The following is a 12,655-nucleotide window of genomic DNA, read 5'->3' on the forward strand; positions in this document are numbered from 1 at the left end:
GAACACACCAGGCAGGTCTGAGATACTGTTGTGGAGAAGTTTAAAGCCGGATTTGGATACAAAAAGATTTCCCAAGCTTTAAACATCCCAAGGAGCACTGTGCAAGCAATCATATTGAAATGGAAGGAGTATCAGACCACTGCAAATCTACCAAGACCCGGCCGTCCCTCTAAACTTTCATCTCGAACAAGGAGAAGACTGATCAGAGATGCAGCCAAGAGGCCCATGATCACTCTGGATGAACTGCAGAGATCTACAGCTGAGGTGGGAGAGTTTGTCCATAGGACAACAATCAGTCGTACACTGCACTAATCTGGCCTTTATGGAAGAGTGGCAAGAAGAAAGCCATTTCTCAAAGATATCCATAAAAAGCCTCGTTTAAGGTTTGCCACAAGCCACCTGGGAGACACACCAAACACGTGGAAGAAGGTGCTCTGGTCAGATGAAACCAAAATCAAACTGTTTGGCCACAATGCAAAACGATATGTTTGACGTAAAAGCAACACAGCTTATCACCCTGAACACACCATCCCCACTGTCAAACATGGTGGTGGCAGCATCATGGTTTGGGCCTGCTTTTTGTCAGGAGGGACAGGGAAGATGGTCAAAATTGATGGGAAGATGGATGGGGCCAAATACAGGACCATTCTGGAAGAAAACCTGTTAGAGTCTGCAAGAGACCTGAGACTGGGACGGAGATTTATCTTCCAACAAGACAATGATCCAAAACATAAAGCCAAATCTACAATGGAATGGTTCACAAATAAACGTATCCAGGTGTTGGAATGGCCTAGTCAAAGTCCAGACCTGAATCCAATCGAGAATCTGTGGAAAGAGCTGAAGACTGCTGTTCATGAACGCTCTCCATCCAACCTCACTGAGCTCCAGCTGTTTTGCAAGGAAGAATGGGCAAGAATTTCAGTCTCTCAATGTGCAAAACTGATAGAGACAAACCCCAAGTGACTTGCAGCTGTAATTGGAGCAAAGGGTGGCGCTACAAAGTATTAACGCAAGGGGGCCAAATAATATGGCACGCCCTACTTTTTAGTTTTTTATTTGTTAAAAACGTTTGACACATCCAATAAATTTCATTCAACTTCACGATTGTGTCCCACTTGTTGTTGATTCTTCACAAAAAATTTTAATTTCATATCTTTATGTTTGAGCCTGAAATGTGTCAAGAGGTTGAAAAGTTCAAGAGGGCCGAGTACTTTCGCAAGGCACTGTATTGGGATAAAGCAAGACCTTCAATATGGTTAACAATTTTTGATATAAAAACATGAAAATATTTAGCTTGTACCAGAAAACCAAGCTGGTTTTCTGAGAATATTAATTAACTGTTTTCATCATTTTTTGTATTCATCATTTTCAATAAATTAGAGAATTATTAAAAATGTCTTATTTCCAGTAACTCAATTCACTAAGAGAAACTCATTATAGTTTAATTACACACAGACTGATGTTTTCTGTTAATTATTTCTGTTAATTAGGATGATTTTTAGTTTACAATGAAAACATGATTTTAATATCAGAATATTACATCAGTTTAATAAAAAAAAATTTTCTCACAGAAATGTGGGCTTAATGAAAAGCATGTTTAATACCTGCTTAAGAGTTGTTATCTTCAAAAGGTACTTTTAATCTGACAAATGAGCCTCATTGGAACTAATTTATTGATCATGACTGCTTGAAGTTTTAGTTTAGACTCAATTTGTTGAAGGTTTGCAGAATGTATTTTCTTTGTAAAAGCAAGCATTTCTTTAACTTTTTTACCCTTTGTGATATACAGCTTGGTGCGATTTATGCCTTGTGTCTACAGAGCCATTGTGACGCCGGTTCCTGGAGATCCTCAGAGAGAAAACACAGAAGACGGTTTGCGGGATGAACATTTTAGCGATCAGGAGAATGCTCCTCCTCCGCCGCCAATCCGGCCTCCAGCAGAGACGACTACGCAGCAGAATGCTGGAGAGCCGGGAGAGGCCTGGGAAGACACAGACTTTAATCGCAACAGACTCAGGATCAGCCTTAACAAGGTTTGGATTTAGCAGTCTGGAAGTTTAAGTCATGTGGTAGTTGTTGTCTAGTTGTTTATTTTGTGTTGATGCTGCTTGTTTTCACTTTGCTTTTTGATTCATGTTGTTTCTCAGGGGGCTGAGGAAGATGAAGCGGGTCGGGGGGCCTGTCCAGTGTCACCAGTTCGAGGGGGAGGCCCGGAGTCACCGACAGGTCAGGGTCGGTCTTTACGATACCGCCAGGTCAATAGCCCAGAATCTGACCGCCTATCTGCTGCTGAAGGCAGAGTGGATGGCTACGGACAGAGGTAACCTTCGATTCGGATCAACGCTCCGGGTTGTTTTAACTTAGAGATAGCTTGACTTCAAGTTACCATCCTGAGTTAAAACATAATGCCACAGCTATTGAGACATTTTTCATTAGACAGATATGAACTTTAATGACATCCCGTTCTTGATATTTGCTTGAATATGGGGTTGGCCCTCCTTTTGCAGCTGTTACAGATTTTACAATTCTGAGACGGCTGTCTACAGGCTTTAGGGGTGTGTTCATGGGAAGATTTGACAAATCTTCCTCGAGAGCATTTTTGAGGTCAGCTACTAATGTTGGATCAAAAGGCCTTGTTCACAGTTCGTTCGTTCGTTCGTCGTCTTCCGCTTATCCAGGACCGGGTCGCGGGGGCTGCAGACTCAGCAGAGACGCCCAGACGTCCCTCTCTCCAGACACCTCCTCCAGCTCCTCCAGGGGGAGCCCAAGGCGTTCCCAGGCCAGCCGAGAGACATAGTCCCTCCAGCGTGTCCTGGGCCGTCCCCTGGGCCTCCTCCCGGTGGGACGTGCCTGGAACACCTCCCGAGGAAGGCGTCCAGGAGGCATCCGGTATAGATGCCCGAGCCACCTCAACTGGCTCCTCTCAATGTGGAGGAGCAGCGGCTCTACTCCGAGCCCCTCCCGGATGGCCGAGCTCCTCACCCTATCTCTAAGGGAGTGCCCGGCCACCCTACGGAGGAAGCTCATTTCAGCCGCTTGTATCCGTGATCTCGTTCTTTCGGTCATGACCCAAAGTTCATGGCCATAGGTGAGGGTAGGAACGTAGACCGACCAGTAAATTGAGAGCTTTGCTTTTCGGCTCAGCTCTCTCTTCACCACAATGGACCGGCACAGCGCCCCCATTACTGTGGCAGCTGCACCGATCCGTCTGTCGATCTCCCGCTCCATTCTTCCCTCACTCGTGAACAAGACCCCGAGATACTTAAACTCCTCCACTTGAGGCAGGAACTCCCCTCCAACCTGAAGAGGATAAGCCACCCTTTTCCGGTCGAGTACCATGGCCTTGGACTTGGAGGAGCTGATCCTCATCCCAGCCGCTTCACACTCAGCTGCGAACCGCCACAGCGCATGCTGTAGGTCTTGGCTAGAGGGGGCCAGCAGGACCACGTCATCCGCAAAAAGAAGAGACGAAATCTACTGGTCCCCAAACCAGACCCCCTCCGGCCCTTGGCTGCGTCTAGAAATCCTGTCCATAAAAGTTATGAACAGGACCGGCGACAAAGGGCAGCCCTGCCGGAGTCCAACATGCACTGGGAACAGGTCCGACTTAGTGCCGGCAATGCAGACCAAACTCCTGCTCCGCTCGTACAGGGACCGGATGGCCCCTAATAAAGGGCCCCCAGTTCCATACTCCTGGAGCACCCCCCACAGGGCATCACGAGGGACACAGTCGAATGCCTTCTCCAGGTCCACAAAACACATGTGAACCGGGTGGGCAAACTCCCATGAACCCTCGAGCACCCTGTAGAGGGTATAGAGCTGGTCCAGTGTTCCACGGCTGGGACGAAAACCACACTGTTCCTCCTGAAGCCGAGGTTCGACTATCGATCGGACTCTCCTCTCCAATACCCTGGCGTAGGCCTTACCAGGGAGGCTGAGGAGTGTGATCCCCCTGTAGTTGGAACACACCCTCCGGTCCCCCTTCTTATAAAGGGGGACCACCACCCCCGTCTGCCAGTCCAGAGGCACTGTCCCCGACCGCCACGCAATGTTGAAGAGGCGTGTCAACCATGACAGCCCTACAACATCCAGAGACCTGAGGTACTCAGGGCGGATCTCATCCACCCCCGAAGCCTTGCCACCGCGGAGCTTTTTAACCACCTCGGTGACTTCAGCCTGGGTGATGAAAGAGTCCAACCCCGAGTCCCCAGCCTCTGTTTCCACCACGGAATGCGTGATGGCAGGATTGAGGAGATCCTCGAAGTACTCCTTCCACCGCCCGATAATGTCCTCAGTCGAGGTCAGCAGTCTCCCGCCCCCACTATAAACAGTGTTGGCGAAGCACTGCTTCCCCCTCCTGAGGCGCCGGACGGTTTGCCAGAATCGCTTTGAGGCCAACCGGTAGTCCTTCTCCATGGCCTCACCGAACTCTTCCCAGGCCCGAGTTTTTGCCTCTGCCACAGCCCGGGCCGCAGCACGCTTGGCCTCACGGTACCCGTCAGCCGCCTCAGGAGTCCCACAAGCCAACCACAGCCGATAGGACTCCTTCTTCAGCTTAACAGCATCCCTTACTGCCGGTGTCCACCACCGGGTTCTGGGATTGCCGCCACGACAGGCACCGCAGACCTTACGGCCACAGCTATGGGCAGCAGCATCGACAATAGATGCAGAGAACATGGTCCACTCGGACTCTATCTCTCCAACATCCCCCGGGATCTGGTCGAAGCTCTCCCGGAGGTGGGAGTTGAATACATCCCTGGCCGAGGGCTCCGCCAGGCGTTCCCAGCAGACCCTCACTATGCGCTTGGGCCTGCCGAGTCTGTCCGGCTTTCTCCTCCTCCAGCGGATCCAGCTCACCACCAGGTGATGATCAGTGGACAGCTCAGCCCCTCTCTTCACCCGAGTGTCCAAAACATGCGGCCGAAGGTCTGATGATACGACAACAAAGTCGATCATCGACCTCCTGCCTAGGGTGTCCTGGTGCCAAGTGCACTGATGGACACCCTTATGTTTGAACATGGTGTTCGTTATGGACAATCCGTGACTAGCACAGAAGTCCAATAACAAAACACCACTCGGATTCAGATCGGGGAGGCCAATCCTCCCGATCACGCCTCTCCAGGTGTCACTGTCGTTCCCCACGTGGGCGTTGAAGTCCCCCAGCAGAATAATGGAGTCCCCGGGAGGGGCACTATCCAGCACCCCCGACAGGGACGCCAAGAAGGCAGGGTACTCTGCACTACCACTCGGCCCGTAGGCTGAAATGATAGTCAGAGACCTCTCCCCAACCCGAAGGCGCAGGGATACAACCCACTCATCCACTGGGGTAAACCCCAACACGAGACGGCTGAGCTGGGGGGCAACAAGCAAACCCACACCAGCCCGCCGCCTCTCCCCGTGGGCCACTCCAGAGTAGACGAGAGTCCAACCCCTCTCAAGGAGATGGGTTCCAGAGCCCACGCTGTGCGTGGAGGCGAGCCCGACTATTTCTAGTCGATATCTCTCGACCTCCCGCACAAGCTCAGGCTCCTTCCGCCCCAGCGAGGTGACATTCCACGTCCCTAGAGCCAGCCTAAGCATCCGGGGATCGGGCCGTTGAGGTCTCCACCTTCGTCCGCCACCCAATCCTCTTTGCACCGGTCCCTCACGGTTCCCCCTGCAGGTGGTGGGCCCACTGGGGGATGGCCTCGCGTCTCTCGTTCGGGCTTGGCCCGGCCGGGTCCCGCGAGGAGCAACCCGGCCACCAGGCGCTCTCCGACGAGTCCCGACCCCAGGCCTGGCTCCAGGGTGGGACCCCGGCTCCGCCGTACCGGGCGACGTCACGTGCCTCGATATTGTGTTCTTCATGAGGGGTTCTTGAACCATTCTTTGTCTGACCCATCACCTAGAACCTGTTTGCCATGGGAGACCCTACCAGGGGCATTTAGGCCCCAGACAACATAGCCTCTAGGATCATTTGAGCACTCAAACCCCTCCACCACGTTAAGGTGACGGTTCAAGGAGGGGTTGTTCACAGTCTTTGATCCAATTCATCCCAGAGGTGTTTCATTAGGTTCAGGTCAGCGCTGTGTGGAGGCCAGTCAAGTTCCTTCGCACTAAACTGACTCATTCATGTCTTTTCGGACCTTGCTTTATAAACTGATCCTGCAGCATTAAGGGTTCCTTTCACTAGAATATAGGGGCACAGCCCAACTCTTAATAAACAGCCCAGAACATCCTCCACCAAACCTTACACATGGCACAATGTATTCAAACAAGTACCATTCTCCTGACAAATTCCATACCAGAACTTGTCCATTAGATTGACAAATGGAGATACATGATTCATCATCCACAGAACATGTCTTTGCTGATATGGGGTCCAGTGGCTTGTGCATTACATCTCTGCATGTAACGTTTTGCATGTGGCCTTCAGATTGCACTAATCTGAAAGCAGTCTGTAGCTAACTCTGCAGAAAATTGGTACATCTTTTACTGATATTGATCTTGATCCTTTTTTAATGCTTTGTGACTATAATTTCAACGTTAAAATTTAACTTGACATTTCTGGATAGATAGTTTCCTGGTTTGAAGTCTGAACTCGCAGTACGGTTATGTCGTCAAAGAGCTAAAAGCAGCACACAGCACTGACATAAGCAGAAGGCACGATGATCTTGCTATCAGAACAATGGCCAGGACGTTATATCAACACTAAAATGAAGTCTTTCAGCAACTTCTTCTTGATATTGGCGGAGGTTGCTGAAGCACTCGTCCTTGAAGTGGGAGAATAGCAATTTCCCCACTGATGTGAGAATATTTCAATGAAAAAGAAAATTTAACCAGGCACTTTGTAGAGGCTCTGATGCTAGTGGACAGTGTAATGAGTGGTGTGGGTTAATACACCCCACAACCGAACTGTGTAGGCATACTTGAGCTTGGACTAACAAAATAGCAGTGAGAAATAAATATGGCAGATATGCGAAACTGATCAGCCAGAACTCCATGACCTTGTTTAGCTGTTCTAGAGCAAATACTGTTGTTATAAGTAACAGATGATAGAGAAAACTGAACCGACTGAAAAATATGACCCAAACAGAATACAAAGATATGTACGCAGCACCTGGAGAGACCAAATTCAACTTTTCCGCACCCCTACAGACTCCAAGTACACAACTACATTTATTTAAGGCCTACAAATGTGGACTTTGCATAATATGTCCCCTTTAAACTTAGAGCTGAGGAATGAAGATATGCTATACACTTGTATCGAATTCAAATTGTATAACTTTTGCTGGTCTGACTGGACTTCCCTGGTCTTTGTTCACTGGTAGAGTACATTTCTGCAAGACTTATCTCAATTAAATAATTAATAAATTAAAAAGAAACCCATCGGGATCAAATCGTTAACGAGTCACATGTTTCTCCGTCTCTAATGATTTGTGTGTTTCCTCCAGGTCTAGGATGGACATGCTGGGCTCTCCTTCTCGCCATGTTTACTCCTCTCAGCCAGCTCAGATGCTCTCTGTTGACCCCGGTTGCCGCGGAGATCGTCAGGCCAGCGGGCGCCAAGAGGTGTCAGTGGCTTCTGTTGACCAGGAGGCGCACAGTAACGCTTTTATACGCTCCGTCCCTCTGGCCGAGGAGGAGGACTTTGACAGCAAAGAGTGGGTGATCATTGACAAAGAGGCTGAGCTGCGGGACTTCCATCCCACCACGTCAGGAACGACTGATGAAGAGCCCGAGGAGCTCCGCCCTCTGGAGGAGCAGGAGGAGAGGAGAAGGCTCAGGGCTGGAGGTAATAATGGCAAATTGTTTTCCTTTTTCCTTTTGTTTATTTTGCTGTAATTCAGCATGTTTGTGTAGATTCTCAAGCCTCCAAGACACAGCAAACCCGAGTGCTTTAACAGAAGGTATCATCCAAAAGGCGTCTTCTGATCGTGGACTTTAACCCTGTGCTTTCCTTTCCTTACATAGCTGTATTTATTACCAAACCTTTTTACACTTTTCCAGAGCTATCAGTGAACTTTTATCTTTAAATCCTGGGGAGGAAGTATGTTTGTCAAGCAGGGTGGTGGTAGCATAATGGTGGGGAGATTTTGTGCTGCCAGTGGTGTTGATGTGTTGCGCAAAGTGGTTGGAACAATAATGGAGAAGGACTACCTCCAAATGTTTAAAGTGATTAGATCACTCTGTAGTTTAACTGAAAAATGAAAACATAAAGCTTCAACAGTTGGTTTTCCTACAGGAGGGGAGTTGGTGGTTCGTCCCAAAACTAACACCCGCGACAGCAGCCGCGGGATGCTTACGCTGACGGAAGAGGAGGCGTCAAGAAGAAGTGGTGAAAGCCCCGCACAGTCACCGTGCCACTCGCTGCCGTCGGGACGCCCTCGCAGGAGAGAGTCAGAGCCTACTGGACCTCAGAAACCGGTAAGGGACCCAGTCATCCAATCAGTGGAGAGCTTAGCTCTCTGGTTGCATGGACTGGGGGTGGACAGATGAGCAGAGTGATTGGCTGCAGTGCACATTACTGCTGAATATGTCGTGGTGAGGTGCTGAAGCCACCGTGACTCATTTTTCCACCTGCTAACATGCAGTTTAAAGGACAAGTCCAGCATGAAAGGAAGCTTTGCTTTTTCCAATAATCCTTTAGATTGTCATCTGGTTTACACTCAAACTGAAGAATGCATAAAGAAATGTACAAATCAAATTTTAAATAACATAAATAAGATGCAACATTAAACAGAAATAAGATGTTCTTTGATTTTAATGTTTTAGTACCTCAGAGTAAGTAAGTAATGTGTTTGCATTAAAGCTTTCTTCTCATTCTTCTATCATTGGTTTAGACTCATATTATCAATATTTACTCTTGGCACCTCAAGTCTAAACACATTAAGTTACATCCAGGCATATCATATTAGTTTTTAATTAATACAGTAATCAGGTAAATGTGTTTGTTAGTTTAACTTCTGCATCTTGAATCATTTAAATTTGACTCTACCTGCTTTTTATTGGTTGCTTTAATATGAAGCAGAACAGTTTTGGATTATCTAAACCTTTAAAATGCATCACTATTGTTTTCTAACAGAGAACTGCATATAAAATAACTAATACTTTGGTAAATTTAAGAAACAGCTAATGAAATCTTAACTAAATCAATTCCTTCTGTGATCAGAGCTCTCCTCTTCTGTTGCTTGATTATAAGGTTTTTGGCAGACATACAAGGACGGATTATGTTCATTTTCAAATGAAGAAGTTTTGGCTGAAGTTACTTAATATGCATTATAAATGATTCACTTAATTTTTGAATATAAAGCAAAACATCTGGACTCAAGCTGGAATTGCCCTTTAAAAATGCCACAGCCAGGAGAAGCTGACACACTCCTGCTGGAGTCTGTTTGCAGCTTTATGCAGCATTGTTCAGCTGATGAACACAACTCATATGCATGTGGAGCACCCACCAGACTGTCCTTTACAGCTTTCTTACCCTCAGCATGCTGACTAGTTAGCACAACTATGCTTTCTTTTTATTAATTGAAGTCATGGACAGCATAATTTCAAATGAATGTCCAAAGCCAGAGAACACCCAGTTTGTTACCTGCAAGACTTCTAAATCTAGTTGCACCGAAAAATCAGCTTGGATACAGAATGGGGTGATTTTTAAAATCAGTGAATCCAACAAGGGATAAAACGTTGCCTTAACAAGAACACTCTTCATTGTGGATTCTGTTAATGTGTGAAAAGCCTCAAAGTTAACTAATGTCAGTAAAAGTAAGATGTTTAAAATTAATTCCTAGGGAAAACAAAGATATCGGAAACCGTTCAAAAGCAAATTATATCTGTTTGACATGTCGAGACATGTCTGTGACGTAGTTAAAGAGAAACTGAGACTTTCAGCAGATAACAGAAAGGCTTGATATATTACAGCAAAGTTGCTCTGGTTATCTTTTTGAACTTTGAACTTCTGTTTGTCTTGAACATACTGGCTATGGAAATGTTAGCAGCCTTTAGGAAATCTCAGTTAAGGTAAAGATCTACATTGTGTAAAATATAAACTTCAGAGACTGTTGTTTTTCCAATGCTAACTGTGCTAATTTCATTTATCTCTTATGTACAGTAAAGTGCTAAGTCATTTTAAAATGTGAACTCTGTGATAATTTTATCCTTTTTTATTAGTAAAACCGTTTTTCTTTTTTTTCTGACCCTGCTTCTAATATAAATAATTAATGACTGTTCAAGGCAGGAAGGCAAAAAAATATCTTCAATGCTGCTCTTATTCTAAAGTATGGCTGCAACAAATTATTTGCCCATTAACCTGTTAACTATTTTTCTATTAACCAATTAATAATCTAATATCAAGTAGTGCCTAATAGGAGATTTTTTTGAAGAATTTCAATCGGATGAAGGTAAAGCTATGACCCTTGAGGAGTTCTGGAGAGAGCGTTTTTACAGACAAATAAGGATTTTCATTTTATCTAAATTGGTGGTATCTATTCCTTTAAATCTCTCCAGTGGATTTCTTTTTGCTGAGCCACATGAACACAAGATGACATGAACACATGAACAGGAAAGAAGACTAAAAAAGTGTAGGATTTGTTACCATTTATTCTTCTTGGCCTTGTTTTCACAAGGTTTAAGGATTACTGTTTCCCAAAAACTGTATTTTTTATACTTGCTGAGCAGCTTTTTGCATGTTTCCACTGCTATTTTATCAGGTATGGATGCCAACGAGCTCCAAGTGTTTTAGGTTGGAACACCTCCTTCCCATCACCTTAAGCTTTAGCTCACCGCACAGATTCTCTATCAGGTTTAATTCAGGACTCTGGCTAAACTGCTCCAAAAGTTTAATAACACTTCCAGTTAGAAGAAACATGTTGATAAAGTTAAAAGATGACCTTAAACCTAAATATGCCAGGAATATGAATAATTTTGGGTTTAACTTCTGTGAAAATTAGCAAAGCTTTGCTGTGTTTCTTCTGTGGATTACACCATTTCTAACACTGACTTGATGTCTGCTCATACATAGCAGACAACAAGTAGCTTTTTTCTTTAAAGAAGCTCTGTATCTTGTTAACTAACAAACTGAAGGCATGTGCCAATCCATTCATTAAGAGGACCTGGGTCAGTGTAGTTCCTGTTTTCATAATGAGCATAAATGTAACTCTGAATGGTGCTGATGGTTTGTATCTTCTACGACTTCTTGTGACTCTGTCCAGCTGTGAGAACGGTGCTGCCACCATCTTCTTGGGGTTGGTTTACAGTTCCGGTTGCTTCCTTAATGAATACGAAGGTGGAGAACATCTGTGTGATAACGTTCGCAGCCATGTGGATGCTGATGATGTTCTGCTGTGCTCTCCCGTGTTCTCTGAAACATTTCACCAACCTTTCGCAACAAACACACACATGTACATGATGTTGGTAGTTCTGGCTGTAGGAGTGGTAAAAGCATGGAAATATACTGTGACATGAAACCTGCTGTGTATTGTACTTATTAGAACATCCCATTGGATGAAGTCCCCATTCGACTGAGTGCCGGGGACCAGTGTGGGAGGAAATACGTTTGTGGGTGATAGAATGGTGTGCGTGGGTGGTCATTGTATTAAATGTAGCAGCCTAGCATAATGGAGTGTTTTATGGACTTAATATCCCTCACTTGTTGTAAGGATGAATGTGAATCATAATCATAGTTAAGGGTTCCAGAATGATCCAGTATTTATCTTCTTTTCTGGTGACAGCGAAAGCAGATCTTTGTTCCTCTCATGGTGATGCATTTTTTTGAATGAAAGCTTAATGAAGATTTTGAAGCTAGATCAGTTTTTACCGACCAAAATTAATTCACACCAAGTTCAGAGATTTCTACTCTAAATGATGGTGAACAATTAAACAAAAAACAGATCAGAATCCCTCTGTCAGGCAAAAATGGAAGAATAAGGATAAATAGATGGATAGATTAGATAGATGCATAGATACATAGAACACTAATCATAAATACATAATAAACATAGCTAAAATACTTTAATTAAATTGAACGTAATAACCACAATACAATACCAAGTGCCTTAAAGCCTGCTGACCGTTGTAAGTAGATACTGGAAAGATTCAGTAATATAAATATTGATAAAGAATTGGTGAAGAAGTGTGAAATTACAAATGAGTTATTTTCTGTTTTGAGAAGAATTATACAGTCTAATAGGCTGAGGGACAAAGTACTTCCTGAATCTGTCCTTGGGTCAGGGCAGAGACCACAGTCTCATCCTCAGCTGAGTGATGACGCCATGCAGACGGAGGTTTACACTGTCCATGATGGTCAGCAGTTCCTCTCTCTGCCACTGCTGTATTGGACTCCAGCTCTGCTCCAAGCACAGATCCAAGCAGTCCTCAACAATCTGTCCATTCAGTTCGCATCCCTCTTTTCTATCAGCTTTGCACATCTTGAGACTGAATGTCTTCTCCATTCCTCTTTGTATAATAGTTCAACCAGATTGGCTGTCTGTCAACATTAGCTTTGAAGTCTCAATTGGATTTAGGTCTGAACTTTGACAGAGTTTTTATTTTGGGGCACTAGAGGCCCTTTAAGACAGTAACCACACAGGAAACAGACAGAGAGAAAAAAGGGGGGAGACACTCAACAAACGTTACGGTTGGTAATCGAACACACAGTACCAACAGCCTCTGTACA

At 45.4% G+C, this 12,655-nt stretch overlaps 1 protein-coding gene across 3 annotated transcripts in view; it reads left to right on the top strand.

Annotated features, from left to right (window-relative positions):
• The window catches only part of ttbk1a (tau tubulin kinase 1a), a 66,917-nt gene that overhangs the window by 36,160 nt on the left and 18,102 nt on the right, over window positions 1-12,655 (top strand). For all 3 annotated transcript variants that reach the window (XM_047365187.1, XM_047365186.1, XM_047365188.1), the window contains exons 11-14: window positions 1,820-2,033; window positions 2,148-2,320; window positions 7,434-7,774; window positions 8,225-8,406. In XM_047365187.1, coding sequence (XP_047221143.1) covers window positions 1,820-2,033; window positions 2,148-2,320; window positions 7,434-7,774; window positions 8,225-8,406 — 910 coding nt within the window. The remainder of the gene's footprint in view (window positions 1-1,819; window positions 2,034-2,147; window positions 2,321-7,433; window positions 7,775-8,224; window positions 8,407-12,655) is intronic.

This window comes from Girardinichthys multiradiatus, chromosome 5 (genome assembly GCF_021462225.1).
Source record: "Girardinichthys multiradiatus isolate DD_20200921_A chromosome 5, DD_fGirMul_XY1, whole genome shotgun sequence".
NCBI classification, from domain to species: Eukaryota; Metazoa; Chordata; class Actinopteri; order Cyprinodontiformes; family Goodeidae; genus Girardinichthys; species Girardinichthys multiradiatus.